Source organism: Haliotis asinina, chromosome 9, assembly GCF_037392515.1.
Source record: "Haliotis asinina isolate JCU_RB_2024 chromosome 9, JCU_Hal_asi_v2, whole genome shotgun sequence".
Lineage (NCBI taxonomy): Eukaryota > Metazoa > Mollusca > Gastropoda > Lepetellida > Haliotidae > Haliotis > Haliotis asinina.
The window spans coordinates 184,264-205,044 of NC_090288.1; the positions used below are offsets into that span (position 1 = coordinate 184,264).

General features: G+C 42.5%; 2 protein-coding genes across 2 annotated transcripts in view; one reads left to right on the plus strand and one right to left on the minus strand.

Moving 5' to 3' along the window:
* The window catches only part of LOC137295516 (F-box/WD repeat-containing protein 7-like), a 67,417-nt gene that overhangs the window by 38,170 nt on the left and 8,466 nt on the right, over positions 1-20,781 (minus strand). The window contains exons 2-5 of the mRNA XM_067826883.1: positions 13,956-15,522; positions 12,029-12,094; positions 4,944-5,088; positions 4,158-4,318 (exon numbers count right to left, since the gene is read on the minus strand). Coding sequence (XP_067682984.1) covers positions 4,158-4,318; positions 4,944-5,088; positions 12,029-12,094; positions 13,956-15,512 — 1,929 coding nt within the window. The 5' untranslated portion in view covers positions 15,513-15,522. The remainder of the gene's footprint in view (positions 1-4,157; positions 4,319-4,943; positions 5,089-12,028; positions 12,095-13,955; positions 15,523-20,781) is intronic.
* LOC137295670 (uncharacterized) lies at positions 110-4,150 on the plus strand. Its single transcript, XM_067827141.1, has 8 exons — positions 110-563; positions 625-729; positions 907-975; positions 1,330-1,399; positions 1,897-3,281; positions 3,358-3,442; positions 3,752-3,808; positions 4,105-4,150. The coding sequence occupies exons 1-8, from the start codon at positions 110-112 to the stop codon at positions 4,148-4,150; spliced, it is 2,271 nt and encodes a 756-aa protein (XP_067683242.1).

Consider the following 20,781-nt stretch of genomic DNA (forward strand, 5'->3'; position numbering starts at 1 on the left):
TGTTTGCTTGATAACGGTGTTTGAATCTACACCGAAACATCACATCCACTGCAAGAAAGAAGTTATATCCATAAAAGACTTCATCCTCACAAGAATGAGAACAAGAAACATGAAAGTCCACATCCACAGTGCCAACTTTAACATTGTCTACATCAATAATGCCTTCCTGAGCATTGTCTACATCAATACTGCCTACCTGAGCATTGTCTACATCAATACTGCCTATGTCTACATCAATACTGCCTACCTGAGTATTGTCTACATCAATGCTGCCTACCTCAACACTGTCTACATCAATACTGCCTACCTGAGTATTGTCTACATCAATACTGCCTACCTCAACATTGTCTACATCAATACTGCCTACCTGAGTATTGTCTACATCAATACTGCCTACCTGAGCATCAGTACTGACTACCTGAGTATTGTCTACATCACTACTGCCTTCCTGAGTATTGTCTACATCAATACTGCCTACCTGAGCATTGTCTACATCAATACTGCCTACCTGAGCATTGTCTACATCAATATTGCCTACCCGAGCATCAGTACTGCCTACCTGAGTATTGTCTACATCACTACTGCCTACCTGAGCATTGTCTACATCAGTACTGCCTACCTGAGCATTGTCTACATCAATATTGCCTACCTCAACACTGTCTACATCAATATTGCCTACCTCAACACTGTCTACATCAATAATGCCTACATCTACATCAATACTGCCTACCTGAGCATTGTCTACATCAATATTGCCTACCTGAGCATTGTCTACATCAATACTGCCTACCTCAACACTGTCTACATCAATATTGCCTACCTCAACACTGTCTACATCAATAATGCCTACATCTACATCAATACTGCCTACCTGAGCATTGTCTACATCAATATTGCCTACCTGAGCATTGTCTACATCAATAATGCCTACCTCAACACTGTCTACATCAATATTGCCTACCTTAACACTCTCTACATCAATACTGCCTACCTTAACACTGTCTACATCAATATTGCCTACCTCAACACTGTCTACATCAATAATGCCTACGTCTACATCAATACTGCCTACCTGAGCATTGTCTACATCAATATTGCCTACCTCAACACTGTCTACATCAATATTGCCTACCTTAACACTGTCTACATCAACATTGCCTACCTCAACACTGTCTACATCAATAATGCCTACATCTACATCAATACTGCCTACCTGAGCATTGTCTACATCAATAATGCCTACCTCAACACTGTCTACATCAATACTGCCTACCTTAACACTGTCTACATCAATACTGCCTACATCTACATCAATACTGCCTACCTGAGCATTGTCTACATCAATATTGCCTACCTCAACACTGTCTACATCAATAATGCCTACATCTACATCAATACTGCCTACCTGAGCATTGTCTACATCAATAATGCCTACCTCAACACTGACTACATCAATACTGCCTACCTTAACACTGTCTACATCAATACTGCCTACCTTAACACTGTCTACATCAATATTGCCTACCTCAACACTGTCTACATCAATATTGCCTACCTTAACACTCTCTACATCAATACTGCCTACCTTAACACTGTCTACATCAATATTGCCTACCTCAACACTGTCTACATCAATATTGCCTACCTTAACACTGTCTTCATCAATATTGTCTACCTTAACACTGTCTTCATCAATATTGCCTACCTTAACACTGTCTTCATCAATATTGCCTACCTTAACACTGTCTACATCAATATTGCCTACCTCAACACTGTCTACATCAATAATGCCTACATCTACATCAATACTGCCTACCTGAGCATTGTCTACATCAATAATGCCTACCTCAACACTGTCTACATCAATATTGCCTACCTTAACACTCTCTACATCAGTACTGCCTACCTTAACACTGTCTACATCAATATTGCCTACCTCAACACTGTCTACATCAATATTGCCTACGTCTACATCAATACTGCCTACCTGAGCATTGTCTACATCAATATTGCCTACCTCAACACTGTCTACATCAATAATGCCTACGTCTACATCAATACTGCCTACCTGAGCATTGTCTACATCAATAATGCCTACCTCAACACTGTCTACATCAATATTGCCTACATCTACATCAATACTGCCTACCTGAGCATTGTCTACATCAATATTGCCTACCTGAGCATTGTCTACATCAATAATGCCTACCTCAACACTGTCTACATCAATATTGCCTACCTTAACACTCTCTACATCAATACTGCCTACCTTAACACTGTCTACATCAATATTGCCTACCTCAACACTGTCTACATCAATAATGCCTACGTCTACATCAATACTGCCTACCTGAGCATTGTCTACATCAATATTGCCTACCTTAACACTGTCTACATCAATATTGCCTACCTTAACACTGTCTACATCAATATTGCCTACCTCAACACTGTCTACATCAATAATGCCTACATCTACATCAATACTGCCTACCTGAGCATTGTCTACATCAATAATGCCTACCTCAACACTGTCTACATCAATACTGCCTACCTTAACACTGTCTACATCAATACTGCCTACATCTACATCAATACTGCCTACCTGAGCATTGTCTACATCAATACTGCCTACCTCAACACTGTCTACATCAATAATGCCTACATCTACATCAATACTGCCTACCTGAGCATTGTCTACATCAATAATGCCTACCTCAACACTGTCTACATCAATACTGCCTACCTCAACACTGTCTACATCAATACTGCCTACATCTACATCAATACTGCCTACCTGAGCATTGTCTACATCAATAATGCCTACCTCAACACTGTCTACATCAATATTGCCTACATCTACATCAATACTGCCTACCTGAGCATTGTCTACATCAATAATGCCTACCTCAACACTGTCTACATCAATAATGCCTACGTCTACATCAATACTGCCTACCTGAGCATTGTCTACATCAATAATGCCTACCTCAACACTGTCTACATCAATATTGCCTACCTTAACACTCTCTACATCAATACTGCCTACCTTAACACTGTCTACATCAATATTGCCTACCTCAACACTGTCTACATCAATATTGCCTACCTTAACACTGTCTTCATCAATATTGTCTACCTTAACACTGTCTTCATCAATATTGCCTACCTTAACACTGTCTTCATCAATATTGCCTACCTTAACACTGTCTACATCAATATTGCCTACCTCAACACTGTCTACATCAATAATGCCTACATCTACATCAATACTGCCTACCTGAGCATTGTCTACATCAATAATGCCTACCTCAACACTGTCTACATCAATATTGCCTACCTCAACACTCTCTACATCAGTACTGCCTACCTTAACACTGTCTACATCAATATTGCCTACCTCAACACTGTCTACATCAATATTGCCTACGTCTACATCAATACTGCCTACCTGAGCATTGTCTACATCAATATTGCCTACCTCAACACTGTCTACATCAATAATGCCTACGTCTACATCAATACTGCCTACCTGAGCATTGTCTACATCAATAATGCCTACCTCAACACTGTCTACATCAATATTGCCTACCTTAACACTGTCTACATCAATACTGCCTACCTTAACACTGTCTACATCAATATTGCCTACCTCAACACTGTCTACATCAATATTGCCTACCTTAACACTGTCTTCATCAATATTGTCTACCTCAACACTGTCTTCATCAATATTGCCTACCTTAACACTGTCTTCATCAATATTGCCTACCTTAACACTGTCTACATCAATATTGCCTACCTTAACACTGTCTACATCAATATTGCCTACCTTAACACTGTCTACATCAATATTGCCTACCTTAACACTGTCTTCATCAATATTGCCTACCTTAACACTGTCTTCATCAATATTGCCTACCTTAACACTCTCTACATCAATATTGCCTACCTTAACACTGTCTACATCAATATTGCCTACCTTAACACTCTCTACATCAATATTGCCTACCTTAACACTCTCTACATCAATATTGCCTACCTTAACACTGTCTTCATCAATATTGCCTACCTTAACACTGTCTACATCAATATTGCATATCTTAGAATTGTTCACATCAATGCCTACCTTACCATAAATCTAGATCAATAAAGCGTACCTGAATACTGCCTTCCACAGACATATGGCTTATCACTTGCTTGTGTTCAGCTGCCTTAGACAGTCGCCATTTTGGTTGACAGCAGAATCTTCTCCAAAATGATGGATCATCAGCAAGTTGCTGCCACACTTTGCAGACTTGTGATGATCGACACAAACTTACTGAAACGAAAAAATCATCAAATGACTTTTGTACTAACAAAATACTCCAGAGAAAGCCAAAGTCACTAATGCTGGTTGTACTCACCTAAGTGATAGGTACTAAGGCACTCTAGTGCTCGCCATGTCCACCTCAAAGAAACAAGGTACTCTAGTGCTAGCCATGTCCACTTCAATGAAACAAGGCACTCTAGTGCTAGCCCTGTATCATTTAGATGGACTTAGCCAGCACTAGATTACCTTGTTTCATTTAGGTGAGTATGGCTAGCACTACTAGAGTACCTTGTTTCATTTAGGTGAGTATGGCTAGCACTAGAGTGCCTTGTTTCATTTAGGTGAGTATGGCTAGCACTAGAGTGCCCTGTTTCATTTAGGTGAGTATGGCTAGCAATAGAGTACCTTGTTTCATTGAGGTGGATATGGCTAGCAATAGAGTACTCTGTTTCATTTAGGTGGCACTCTAGTAGTGCTAGCCACGTCTACCTCAATGAAACAAGGCACTCTTGTGCTAGTCATCTCTACCTCAATCAAACAAGGTGCTCTAGTATTAGCCAGATTTACCCCCAATGAAACAAGGTACTCTAGCCATGTCTACCTCAGTGAAATCTTAACATTTATAGAAACAAACCTGGATCTAGGTAGGACATGATCTTGGCAGCTAGGTAGCTAGGTAACCAGGTAATGATGTCCTGACAATTCGGGGGGCAGCCTCGGTGAAGATTCGCCTCCATCTTCACAGACAAGAGATGAATCTGGGGCAAGTCACAACCACTCTGTAATAGAAGACAGCAGGATGTGTCACTTAGATGTGTGTTTCCAGGGATTGTCACATCAAAAGTGTTTTTCAGGGAGCATCACATTAAATGTGTTTTTCAGGAAGCATCAGATCATATGTGTTTTTCAGGAAGCCTCAGATAATGAGTGTTTTCAGAGCAAGTCACATTACATACGTGCTTTCGAGAAGTGTCACATAACGTGTGTTTTCAAAGAGAGTCACATAACCTGTGTTTTCAGGGAAAGTCATATTGCATATGTTTTCTAACATAACATGTTTTTGCAGGGAAAGTCACATAACCTGTGTGTTTTCAGGGAGAGTCATATTATGTGTGTTTTTAGGAAGCCACATAACATGCGTTTTCACAGAGAGTCACATTACATGAGTGTTTCCAGGAGTGAGTGAGTTTAGTTTTACGTTCAGCATAAACTAAACTCAATCACTGACTCTCACATGCAAGAGTTACATAACGTGTGTTTCCAGGGAGTCTCACATTACAAGTATGTTCCAGGGAGAGTCACATTACATGAGTGTTATCAGCAAGAGTCACATAACGTGTGTTTCCAGGGAGTCTCACATTACAAGTGTGTTTCCAGGGAGTCCCACATTACAAGTGTGTTCCAGGGAGAGTTACATTACATGAGTGTTATCAGTGACAGTCACATAACGTGTGTTTCCAGGGAGTCTCACATCACAAGTGTGTTTCCAAAGAGAGTCACATAATGTGTTTTCAGGGAGTCTCACATTACAAGTGTGTTTCCAGGAAATTTCACATTACAAGTGTGTTATCTGCAAGAGTCACATAATGTGTGTTTTCAGGGAGTCTCACATTACAAGTGTGTTTCCAGGAAATTTCACATTACAAGTGTGTTATCTGCAAGAGTCACAAAATGTGTGTTTCCAGGGAGTCCCACATTACAAGTGTGTTTCCAGGGAGTCTCACATTACAAGTGTGTTTCCAGGAAATTTCACATTACAAGTGTGTTATCTGCAAGAGTCACATAATGTGTGTTTTCAGGGAGTCTCACATTACAAGTGTGTTTCCAGGGAGAGTCACATAATGTGTGTTTTCAGGGAGTCTCATATTACAAGTGTGTTTCCAGGGAGTCCCACATAACAAGTGTGTTATCAGCAAGAGTCACAAAATGTGTGTTTCCAGGGAGTCTCACATTACAAGTGTGTTTCCAGGGAGTCTCACATTACAAGTGTGTTATCAGCAAGAGTCACATAATGTGTGTTTCCAGGGAGTCTCACATTACAAGTGTGTTTCCAGGGAGTCTCACATTACAAGTGTGTTTCCAGGGAGTCCCACATTACAAGTGTGTTATCTGCAAGAGTCACATAATGTGTGTTTCCAGGGAGTCTCACATTACATGTGTGTTTTCACTGTGTTTAAACACTGCTGGGAAGTGAAATTGTCTATCAGGCTGTCTTGGCAGTTGAATCCCACCTGAGTCCAAGGTATACACTGTCATGATGCACCGTTTTCTCAAGCGTGGTCACGCACAGTACAGCACATGTACATTTGACATCCGGACATCTATTGATAGGGAAACTCAAAATACTGTTTCCTCGGATAGCAGGACCATGGATGTCCAATCTAATGGCTCAGAAGCGTCACTTGTAGTACTACACTGAGATCCCATGAGGGAGTCTTGAAATTCTCTTGTTGATCTTCCAACTGGAATGAACATAGTAGCGCTGGTAGCTTTGGTACTTACGGCAACTTTATACCAGTTTTCATAGTGATGACTGTACTAGGCAGTTTTCATAGTGATGACTGTACTAGGCAGTTTTCATAGTGATGACTGTACTAGGCAATTTTCATAGTGATGACTGTACTAGGCAGTTTTCATAGTGATGACTGTACTAAGCAGTTTTCATAGTGATGACTGTACTAGACAGTTTTCATAGTGATGACTGTACTAGGCAGTTTTCATAGTGATGACTGTACCAGACGCAGCTAAGTACGTCTATAACATGGGGCCTTTTAAATGTCTTGTGTCGTAAATGACACAAGTAGTCAGCCACTTGAGGATGAGATGCTTTACTTGTAGTTAAGCCCTTCTGCTTAGCATATAACTTGAATCTCTTTCACTTGTCATCAAATACTGATCAAGTAGACCTTTTGTAAGATGAAAATGATAACCTTCGCCGCTTGGGCGTTTGTCCTTGTTTCTTCAAACAAGCTTCAATATGGTTCACACATGTAGCTGGTGACAGAGTATCTGAGAGCTTGCTTGGTTTGTGGATGAATTAGCAGATTTGACCATTCAAAATGAACACTGAACTATGACCCCAACCAGACTCGAACTCGCAATCTTCAGATTTGAAGTCTGATGCCTTATCCCTTAGGCCACAAAGCCAAATGGTAGTTTTAAGGCAGGATGTCTTGTAGGAGGTCTGTAAACCACACCCTCACTGGCCAGTAGGACATGACCAGTAAGTTGTAGTCCCCTTGTATGTTTGATTTTCTGTAACACTTGAGGCCGTAGTACCGGAGGTGGAAACACGTACACATTGAGTCCCTCCCATGGTATGCTGAGAGAATTTTTAGCCTAGGCTTGTGAATCCAATATTGGAGACTCAAATGTCAGTAACCGTCTGTTGAATTTGTTTGCAAACAAGTCTGTTATCGGGGATCCTAATGTCTGTATGTAACATGAACTGTAACTCACTTGGTAATCCAGTTGATCCCTGTTTGTTGATGCCACTGCGCATAGATGAACACTGCAGTTTGGCTCTGTTAGGTAGGTCATATGGCTGAGGTAGAATCAACTATGAACACGCTTCATCTGTAATGAGGATGTTGTTACCTGAATCTTGGCAATATGCAGTGATGCTGCATCAATCTTCAACTTCAAATCACCCAAGATCCATGATGGAAGTCTGTTTACAGTGGAGTGGATAGCAGTCGAAAAGTGAAGTCCCTGGTAGTGCAGTCAAATAATCATTATGGAATTCAAAAACACTCAGCCATGTCCGTAATCTGACTGTACGGCCTGTCCTAGAGTTACCCAAGGGAACATGTGTGTAGGTGGCTGAATGGAAGCTCACGAAAAACTTCACAGCATAGTATTGAAGTAATAAGAGTTGTGTCTGTTCTTCCACTTTTTATTTTTTACTGAAAATAATGTGGTCCATCATATACAGATGATGTGATGAGGTTTCTCATGCTTCCTAAATGTTGTTGCTAGGTGACTGTAGAAACCAGAAACGTGTAAAATCCTCTTGAAGAAACAAACTGTGTTGTAATGCACTGCAACTGTTGGTCTGATCTTTGGCTGGTGACTACTGCCAAACAATGTTAATGAGAAGGATCAGTATGTAGCTGCAATCTTCTTTATGCAGGATAACTTCATGTAATGTCTGCCAGGTATGAACATGGCATTTTCAACAGCCTTTGTGATGAGGATTTAACTTTTGTGCATTCTCCGATGTTATCTGAAATCATTAGTTTCAAATGTGCACCTCCCCTGGCAGCCACACATTGATCCAACATAGCCAACATCTACACTGTAACATGCTTCACGAACATGTCTGGGACAAAGTTCTACAGTCTGGGCCTTACTTGACATGATATCAGTAAGTTACTATCTCTTCTGAGTGGAGATGGAGCCCGCCACTGTAGCAAAGGACTGGCCCTGGGAGCCACTAGGTGATTCACTAAAATGATGAATATCTGCAGCAGTTAACACACGATTACTACTGCTTTTATCAGTGTTATAACCCGAAATGACATGGCCTTGCCTTCTAAAATGATCCTTTGCACACCTTAGAAAAGCAAAAACACAACTATTGAACTCTGTAAAGTTCAGTTTCATTTTTCACTTTATCATTTCTTTCCTTTTTTATCCCAAGGAGACAACGGGAGCAGAAAAAGAGTAAGCCATAGTCCAGTAGTGCAAGAAGGACAAAATACATGCGGATCAACTGCATACCACAGATATTTTCAACCCAAGCAAGTTTTCATTGAATGTTAGCAAACATACAATGACAAAATGCAAGACTACGCATTGACTACATACAATTTGGTAATAACTCTCTACATAATGTAAATGTACAGACCAAAAACCGGATACAGCGGAATTTTACATGATATACCTACATATATATATAACGTTTTAGGTCAAAAGCTAAAGGATATGGTGTTGTATCGGGATGCAGCTGCCCTCACATCTATCCTCTTGGACAATGACTGACAGTTATGACTGGTCATGTGACTGATTTGCACGCTTATGCAAAGGCTAAAGGGAGGCTACTCATGAGTAAGTGTTGATTTTATGTCCTCTTCAAGGAAGGGAACTTAAGGGATTCAAGTGTTCCACTATGTTTGGATAGAAGGAGACTCAAAATAAGTATGAGTCAAGATAAGGAAAATCTATATAAATATGGACATACATATGGACATACATATGGACATCTACTGCTGTTGTGGCAGACATACAAAAACTTTGGCATTAGCCAAGAGGATGAATTTGCAAATCTTGCAACAAACAAACTATTTCAACAGACAGAAATTTAGTACAAAACAGCGATCTTTTCTATGGGGATCAGAGACAAAAAAATGAGCTGGATAGGGTTGAAACAGGTAACAATTAAAAGTACTCAAGCCAAGATCTGCTGGGAGGGTAAGTGAGACTACTCCTTGTCAAATCCTGAAAAGTCTGGGTTTGATCTAAAATAATAAATTAAAATAAATGATTGTTTGCTGTATTTTGTACCATTTTCTACAATGCTGTCCATAAATTCTCCTATATTTTTGTTGTGCATTTGCAGTGACTTTGGGGCGTTTTCAACATACACTGCTTATAAGAAAGTGAGTGAATAAATATAGCATAGATCATGCTTCCAGCACTATCTACTTTGAATATTTACATTCAATTCTACAGTAACCTGCTATTCAAGTCAAGGCAGGAAGAAATGCAAGTCATTACAAGCACGTATAAATTTTCGACCTACATAGTTTGCTGATTCTTGGCACTTTATATTGTCGATATGAATGTATATGAAATTTGGAAATATTGTGTGGTACTTCTTTAGTGAATCTGCCAAGGGTAGTCAGCTTTTGAAAGGATGTCAAGGTGGGCTTATCAGACGTAGATTTATGCTTAATCTAGAGATGGTTCTTCATAGTTGAGGTCTTGCCACCCTTGAATGACATTTCTTTCAATGAGTATTCTGTTTTCAGCTTGTCTTCAGTTAGCTTCAAATAAGACGAAATGTTGGAGCATGACTGTTCTGCCATGTTGTTTGGGCCGACAAAACTACACTAATGAGAGGGGAGAAAACTCTCCTTGGACGAGTACTCACGTAGAATGTTACTACTCGAGTAATGCTCCTACCTACCTTGTATTGAAGTACCTGGGTACCATTTCAGTCCTAGTGTTGGAATGCATTTTGTGTTCTGTGTGTTGGACTACTTTGTGTTTTTCTGTGTGTTGGACTACTTTTGAGTTCTGTGAGTTTTCATCTGAAGAGGTGCAGTAAATACGAGGGGATTTCAATACGTTTTGAGCCTTGAGCATTTTTCATACCCAGGTGTCACAGCCTATGGTACGACATTGAACCTTGGGATGTAGCTGATGTGATACATAAGTTTTGGTATCCTACTCTCAGAAGTTATTGAACAGCTCACATTGACAGAAAGAGACCCCACTCATGGCAGTGAAAATGAACAAAATTGAGTATAGAGCAGTAATGAAGTTTTTAGTTCTTGAAGGAAACTCGGCGAAGAACATTGAAGAAAGGCTTTCAGCAGTTTATGGGAAGTCTGCCCCTTCATCTGCTACCATGAAACGATGGATCAATGAATTTAAGCATGGTAGAGAGAGTCTTGAAGATGATCCCCATCCAGGTCGCCCAACAACAAGCACTAGTCAGGAAAACATTGACAGAGTGCATAGACTTGTGTTGGAAAATCATCGAATCACACTCCACGAGTAAGAGGAGACCACAGGCATTTCACAAGGATCCATTGCGACAATTCTTCATGAACATCTCGTCATGTCTAAGGTGTGTGCAAGATGGGTGCCAAGAATACTTACAGATGAAATGAAGCAAACAAGGGTCACCATAAGCAACTCCATGCTAACCAGATACAACAAAAATCCAGAAAATTTTCACTTTAGGCTAGTAACCTGTGATGAAACCTGGATCCACAACTATGATCCTGAGAGCAAACAAGAATCCATGGAATGGAAACATGTCACTTCTCCAAGGACCAAAAAGTTCAAAGCCACCAGATCAGTGCAGAAGGTAATGGCGACAGTCTTCTGGGATAGCAAAGGCGTCATCCACATAGATTACTTACCAAAAGGAAGAACAATGAATGGGGAATATTACGCTAACTTGTTGAGGCAAGTGCGACAGTCAATCAAGGAGAAGCGCCGGGGCAAGATCAGACATGGTATTCTTCTACATCAAAACAATGCTCCAGTACACACCTCTCGCGTTGCAGCCGCTGCTGTCCAGGAATGCGGGTACGAAATCTTGCAGCATCCCCCCTACTCTCCAGACCTGGCACCAAGTGATTACCATCTGTTCCCAAATCTCAAGAAACACTTGCCTGGTCGTAGATTTCAGGATGATAATGAGCTTATTGCTGCTACTGAGGCTTGGTTTGAGGACCAAACTGGCGCCTTCTACAGAGATGGCATCAGCGCCTGGCAGAAAAGATGGAACAAGTGCCTTGACTCACAAGGGGACTATGTTGAAAAATAAATGTGGTTCATACCAATATTTTGTGTTTTTCTATGCAAAGCTCAAAACTTATTGACACCCCCTCGTGCATGTCTCCATCAAGGTCAGGTGTGACACTGATGTTTTCATCTTCTGAGGTGACACTCAAATCATTACTATTTCCTGTCCCACTTATGTTCTACATGTTTAAAAGAGAGTTCAGTTGTGTCAGGTCACCTGATCAACATTCTACTTACCAATAAACTTTTTAAAACTATATTCTTCTGCTCATCACTGAAATCTGCAAACCATCTCTTCATGGTCTGAAACAAGAAGGCAATACAAGGGTAGTCTCAACACTCAACATCCACCATACATTACAATCTGCACAACTGTTCTAAACACAAAAGTGTGCTGGAACTGAAGATTTCATTTAGTCCCTTCCTTTATTCAAAACAATTTACTTGATTTCTACGTTTCTTGGACAATAATGCATACATAGACAATAGGTGGTGCTCAGGCATGGACTCTATCACATGCCTTGCTCTACAGTAGGCATGGTAGGTGTTCAGGCATGGATTTTATCACATGCCTTGCCCTACAGTAGGCATGGTAGGTGTTCAGGCATGGATTCTGCCAAATGCCTTGCTCTACAGTAGGCCTGGTATGTGCTCAGGCATGGATTCTATCACATGCCTTGCTCTACAGTAGGCATGGTAGGTGTTCAGGCATGGATTCTATCACATGCCTTGCTCTACAGTAGGCATAGTAGGTGTTCTGGCATGGATCCTGCCAAATGTCTTGCTCTACAGTAGGCATGGTAGGTGTTTAAGCACGGATTCTATCACACGCCTTGCTCTACAGTAGGCATGGTAAGTGTTCAGGCATGCATTCTATCACATACCTTGCTCTACAGTAGGCATGGTAAGTGTTCAGGCATGGATTCTGCCAAATGCCTTGCTCTACAGTAGGCATGGTAGGTGTTCAGGCATGGATTCTACGAAATGCCTTGCTCTACAGTAGGCATGGTAAGTGTTCAGACATGGATTCTGCCAAATGCCTTCCTCTACAGTAGGCATGGTAGGTGTTCACGCATGGATTCTGCCAAATGCCTTGCTCTACAGTAGGCATGGTAGGTGTTCAGGCATGGATTTTATCACATGCCTTGCTCTACAGTAGGCATGGTAGGTGTTCAGGCATGGATTCTGCCAAATACCTTACTCTACAGTAGGCATGGATTCTATCACACACCTTGCTCTATAGTAGGCATGATAGGTGTTCAGGCATGGATTCTGCCAAATGCCTTGCTCTACAGTAGGCATGGTAGGTGTTCAGGCATGGATTCTACGAAATGCCTTGCTCTACAGTAGGCATGGTAGGTGTTCAGGCATGGATTCTATGAAATGCCTTGCTCTACAGTAGGCATGGTAGGTGTTCAGGCATGGATTCTGCCAAATGCCTTGCTCTACAGTAGGCATGGTAGGTGTTCAGGCATGGATTTTATCACATGCCTTGCTCTACAGTAGGCATGGTAGGTGTTCAGGCATGGATTCTATCACTTGCTTTACAAGTGAAGAATAATGCTGCTGGATTAAACAGCACCGCTGTAGTGAACAACACAGCTGATGGAGTAAACAAGACCACTGTTGCGAACAACACAGCTGATGGAGTATACAAGACCGCTGTTGCGAACAACACAGCTGATGGAGTAAACAAGACCACTGTAGTGAACAACACAGCTGATGGAGTAAACAAGGCCGCTGTTGCGAACAACACAGCTGATGGAGTAAACAAGACCACTGTAGTGAACAACACAGCTGATGGAGTATACAAGACCACTGTAGTGAACAACACAGCTGATGGAGTATACAAGACCACTGTAGTGAACAACACAGCTGATGGAGTAAACAAGACCACTGTAGTGAACAACACAGCTGATGGAGTAAACAAGGCCGCTGTTGCGAACAACACAGCTGATGGAGTAAACAAGACCACTGTAGTGAACAACACAGCTGATGGAGTATACAAGACCGCTGTTGCGAACAACACAGCTGATGGAGTAAACAAGGCCGCTGCTGAAAAAAACCCAGACATATGATGCATTAAACAGACTCACAATTTCAAACTGTTTCAATTCTCTTATGACAATGAATGATTTTGTCATATGCAACTTGTTGGACTTACAGCTAACTTTTCTTTGAACACACAAGGTTTCACTCCTTCCCTGAAGTCCAGGCCATCAGTACAGTCTATATCATCGGGAACACCAGACTTGGACCCTGTGCCCAGAGACAAACTCCGCTGCAGGTTACCTATGGCCAGGTGGGACTTCTGGGATCTTGCACTCACCCGGCAAGGTGGCGCCGAAGAACGTACTGGGACATCATCCTCACTTTCACTGGAATAGTCACTACGGCGGTATTTGTAGTGGCGTCGCGGTCGGGAGAAATGTCCCCAGCATTGGACACTGGTGGGCTGGTGGGCTTCATTATGCTCTGTGTCCAGGGGGCACAGCAGGAACTGATGGGCAATGTTCTTGTACTGGTTCTGAGTGTAACTGTCATTCCCATTCACAATGTTGGGATAATACTGAGAGGCCTGGGACACACTTTCACACAAGTCCAGGTCAGATCTTAAGGGAAAGGAACTACACTTCGGCGGGTAGGAAATTTCAGGAGGAGGATCATTCTCTCCATAGCAGAAGGAGTTGGCAGTCTGGAACAGCATCATCCTCTGTGGTGGTGGCGATCGAGGATCATCGCTGTCAGGATTTGACTGGTGCATGTACAAATGCTTGTCCTGACTGCATGTCGCTTCATCGCTACTTGGGGAGGTGGACAAGCTCATGTCCTGAAGGCCTTCACTCAGACTACTGCTAGTGCGACCTATCATGGCTGGAGACCATTCTCTGAGTGGAGACGGATCAGAAAGATACCTCATGCATGAGACCTTGGGGGTACTGTCCCCGCCCTCACCACTGCCCTGCTCCGTAACATCACAGTCACTGCCCGAGTAGCAGGGGGAGGAGGGGAGGCCTGAATCCTCCAGGTGCAACACACGGATGCTGGATGATGGCTCAGCCACAGGTGACTTAAGTTTGCATCTGTCAACCGACTCATCCGAACGAAGACTTTTTATAAATGACTTTGTGTAAGAAGCATCTGGACAGGAAAGCTTGACACTGTTGCTCCTTGACAGCTGCTTTCTTGCAAGGGGCTGTTTGGTTACATTTCCATTTGAACTGTCAAAGTTCACAATATGAATTCCAATTTTTGACTGTTGCCCAGAAATAGGTTCCTCTATTGTAATCCTGTGTTCAAGTCGTTTAGCATTACCTTCTTTCATCAATTCACCACAAAAGATGGATGTCTTGTCCACAATCTCGACTAGCTCCTCAACACAAACATGGTTGTTGTTTCTCTCTGTGACATCACTTCCTGTCTGGTCCTGGATAGCAGGGCCTTCTACAGCTCCCAAATTACCAGCATCCAAGCACAGATTCTTCTTGTTGCCTGCATTGTCAAACTCTAACCACCGTAATCTGTTGATTGGTACATGACTGTTAATTGGTAAGTGATGGTTAATCGGCACGTGATTGTTGACGTTCTGCAGAGCGACCTTGAGGAAGTCAGAGTCTCTCAGCTGTAGCAAGTTGACAGCAGTATCAAGGTCAGGGTCACAGGACACCGGGTCTTGGCACGGAGCATGGGGTGTCTCCCTCTCAGCCCTGCTGCCTTCCATCAATACAACACTGAAACACATTATAGCAAGCATGAAGCTGGCTTCAGAAATAATCAATCATAGAACTCACATTACTTTGGTTCAAGTAAGGACATCCTGGGTAATAGCTGAATGAAACTGAATCAAGAAATCAAAATGGTTTGGGTCAACATGAAAATAAGGCCATAACTGGAGTAGCAAAGCCTTAATTGTGAACTGGGTTTTACATATGTAAACACACTAAGCATTCAACGAGGGCTTGCAACCATCAGGTGGGATGCAGCATGATGGAACAGATGTGGCATGCATCATGACAGAACTAGATGTGGCATGCAGGATGACAGAATCAGATGTGGGATGTAGCATGATAAAATAAGATATGGGATGCAGCATGTGAGATGCAGCATGACAGAACTAGATGTGGGATGCAGCATGACAGAACTAGATGTGGGATGTAGCATGATAGGACAGATGTGGGATGTAGCATGATAGGACAGGTGTGGGATGTAGCATGACAGAACTAGATGTGGGATGTAGCATGACAGAACTAGATGTGGGATGTAGCATGACAGAACTAGATGTGGGATGTAGCATGACAGAACTAGATGTGGGATGCAGCATGATGGAACAGATGTAAGATGCAGCATGACAACTTGATGTGGGATGCAGCATGATAGGACAGATGTGGGATGTAGCATGATGGAGCAGATGTAAGATGCAGCATGACAACTTGATGTGGGATGCAGCATGATAGGACAGATGTGGGATGTAGCATGACAGAACTAGATGTGGGATGCAGCATGATAGGACAGATGTGGGATGTAGCATGACAGAACTAGATGTGGGATGTAGCATGACAGAACTAGATGTGGGATGTAGCATGACAGAACTAGATGTGGGATGCAGCATGATGGAACAGATGTAAGATGCAGCATGACAACTTGATGTGGGATGCAGCATGATAGGACAGATGTGGGATGTAGCATGATGGAACAGATGTAAGATGCAGCATGACAACTTGATGTGGGATGCAGCATGATAGGACAGATGTGGGATGTAGCATGACAGAACTAGATGTGGGATGCAGCATGATAGGACAGATGTGGGATGTAGCATGACAGAACTAGATGTGGGATGTAGCATGACAGAACTAGATGTGGGATGCAGCATGATAGGACAGATGTGGGATGTAGCATGACAGAACTAGATGTGGGATGCAGCATGATAGGACAGATGTGGGATGTAGCATGACAGAACTAGATGTGGGATGTAGCATGATAGGACAGATGTGGGATGTAGCATGACAGAACTAGATGTGGGATGTAGCATGACAGAACTAGATGTGGGATGTAGCATGATGGAACAGATGTAAGATGCAGCATGACAACTTGATGTGGGATGCAGCATGATAGGACAGATGTGGGATGTAGCATGATGGAACAGATGTAAGATGCAGCATGACAACTTGATGTGGGATGCAGCATGATAGGACAGATGTGGGATGTAGCATGACAGAACTAGATGTGGGATGTAGCATGATAGGACAGATGTGGGATGTAGCATGACAGAACTAGATGTGGGATGTAGCATGATAGGACAGATGTGGGATGTAGCATGATAAGACAGATGTGGGATGTAGCATGACAGAACTAGATGTGGGATGTAGCATGACAGAACTAGATGTGGGATGTAGCATGATGGAACAGATGTAAGATGCAGCATGACAGAACTAGATGTGGGATGCAGCATGATGGAACAGATGTAAGATGCAGCATGACAACTTGATGTGGGATGCAGCATGATAGGACAGATGTGGGATGTAGCATGACAGAACTAGATGTGGGATGTAGCATGACAGAACTAGATGTGGGATGCATCATGATGGAACAGATGTAAGATGCAGCATGACAACTTGATGTGGGATGCAGCATGATAGGACAGATGTGGGATATAGCATGACAGAACTAGATGTGGGATGTAGCGTGACAGAACTAGATGTGGGATGTAGCATGACAGAACTAGATGTGGGATGTAGCATGACAGAACTAGATGTGGGATGTAGCATGATAGGACAGATGTGGGATGTAGCATGACAGAACTAGATGTGGGATGCAGCATGATAGGACAGATGTGGGATGTAGCATGACAGAACTAGATGTGGGATGCATTATGATAGAACCAGATGTGGCATGCAGGATGACAAGAATCAGATGTGGGATGTAGCATGATAAAATAAGATATGGGATGCAGCATGTGAGATGTAGCATGACAGAACTAGATGTGGGATGCAGCATGATAGGACAGATGTGGGATGTAGCATGATAACATAAGATATGGGATGCAGCATGTGAGATGCAGCATGACAGAACTAGATGTGGGATGTAGCATGATAGGACACATGTGGGATGTAGCATGATAGGACACATGTGGGATGTAGCATGACAGAACTAGATGTGAGATGCAGCATGATAGGACAGATGTAGGATGTAGCATGACAGAACTAGATGTGGGATGTAGCATGATGGGACAGATGTGGGATGTAGCATGACAGAACTAGATGTGGGATGCATTATGATAGAACCAGATGTGGCATGCAGGATGACAGAATCAGATGTGGGATGTAGCATGATAAAATAAGATATGGGATGCAGCATGTGAGATGCAGCATGACAGAACTAGATGTGGGATGTAGCATGATAGGACAGATGTAAGATGCAACATGACAACTTGATGTGGGATGCAGCATGATAGGACAGATGTAAGATGCAGCATGACAACTTGATGTGGGATGCAGCATGATGGAACAGATGTAAAATGCAGCATGACAACTTGATGTGGGATGCAGCATGATAGGACAGATGTGGGATGTAGCATGACAGAACTAGATGCAGGATGCAGCATGATAGGACAGGCATTTGAAGCAGCAAGATAGGACAGACATGGGATGTAGCACGACAACTTGATGTGGAATGGAGCATGATGGGACAGATGTAAGATGCAGCATGACAAAACTTGATGTGGGATGCAGCATGACAGAACTAGATGTGGGATGCAGCATGATAGGACAGATATGGCATGCAGCAAGATGGGACAGATGTGGAATGTACCATGACAGAACTTCATGTAGGATGCAGTATGATAGGACAGATGTGGCATGCAGCATGACATACCCAGATGTGGGATGCATTACGATAGAACCAAATGTGGCATACAGCATGACAGAACCTGATGTCGGATGTAGCATGATAAAATCTGATATGGGATGCAGCATGTGGGATGCGACATGACAAAACTAGATGTGGGATGCAACATGACAGAAATAGATGTAGGATGCAGCATGAGAAAACTAGATGTGAGATGCAACATGATAGAACAAGACATAGCATGCAGCATGATAGAACAAGACATAGGATGCAGCATGATAGAACTAGATATAGGATGCAGCATGATAGAACTAGATATAGGATGCAGCATGACATGACTATTGTGGATTATCATGAGGCCATGACTATTTAGTATTGAGTGTGACAGCATCAGTTACATATCATCACAACCAAATGTGAACACACTTATTTAACTTCAAACACTCATATGTGTGCATCAGGAACAAAGTCATGCGACTTAATATTTTGTTATGTGAACATTATGATGTGAATAAATAGATCCTGAGAAGAATGAATAGAACATTCACAATGTTGAATAGTACATTCATAATGTTGAACACTACACTGCAAGCCATACAGCCTTCTGCTGGCTACTGGTTTGTGTCATGCTGACATCCAGGGTGGAATCTGACCTGAGTGCATCCTGTTTGACAAATGCACTGACTATAAGAGGTTTGTGGTTGTCACAGAAGAGGACAGGAAGTTATCCCATTCTTCCAGACTCGTGGGCTTACAGTTACAAACATGGTAAACACGGCAGCTGACCTGACTCTCTTGAACATGCATCCGGAACATACAGTAATCCATGGTAGTGATCTCATGACACGATAAATCACAATATAAACTGTCCAGTACAATGTTTCGCTAAGTTATTCTTTTGGAACACATATAGATACACATAGAAAACATTTTTCCACTGCATATTATTTGCATGCATACAAATATCATTCTGCTGATAAATTATGAGAATAAGTATTTTTACATATGAAAACACAGGCAAGGCCCACACAGTGTTATGTTGAATATTCACTACAAGACACATACGATAAGATAATACTTCATTGTCTGGCAGGAAATCTTGTGGACATCAGAGTTAAGAACATAAGAAAACAACATTTAAGACATGAGCAACACCAATGACATTGAATCATATGAATGTATACTAAACAACATTATTTTCAAGACAAACATCTAACAGTGAATATGCTAAGTAAATAATTTATATATATATATATATATAACATTTTTGATTAAATGTCATTTTTTATACTTACCTGGTAGAAAGCCAACAATGCCCACGTGAGTGGCGCTAACTCAATTTCTCTCATAACACAGTCTACAAAAAGTAGAGACGCGAGGTCAACATATGGGCGGTAGGTCACCCAGGTCACGAGATGACCTGGACACGTCATTCCCTTACCCAGCGAGGCAGACAACAAAACCCTCAGGAGGGGAGGCTGGGAGGGAACTCCCGACTGTTGGCTTTCTACCAGGTAAGTATAAAAAATGACATTTAATAAAAAATGTTATATTTTTTACATACTTATCAGGTAAGAAAGCCAACAAGCCAGACTTCCAGAAGCAGCCCGCCATGATGTCCGCCACCGCAATGTTGCGGTGATAAGCCATGGTGGCCGAGACGGCCCTGATCTCGTGTGGGTTGGTTCGAGTCGGAAGAGGTCTGTCCTGGCCTTTGTAGGCCTCTATGATGGCCGACCGAAGGTATACCCCAAGAGCTCTCCGATCAATCTCCCTTTTGCTCCTCTGGGAGTGAGGGAGGAAGAGCCTCCGCCGCCCCTGCCTAAGGGAGCGGGTACGGTCAGTATACACTCGGAGAGCCCTGACAGGGCAGAGAGAGAGTGCTCCCTCCTCCGTCGGGTCTACCAACGGCCCTAAGGAAGGGATGTGGAAGGTACGTCCCAGTTCGTCTGCCTGTTGGTTCTTGCAAACGAAGTCGGGGGCGAGGCCCAAGGACGCAGATCCTCCATCCGTGGCCTCAAATCTCAGGAGATCCGCCTGAAGAGCGTGAAGCTCCGATATTCGGGCCGCCGAGGCCATGGCCACTAGAAAGGTGGTCTTCACCGTGACGCGGAGGAGGGGAGCCTCTTCCAGAGGCTCATAAAAAT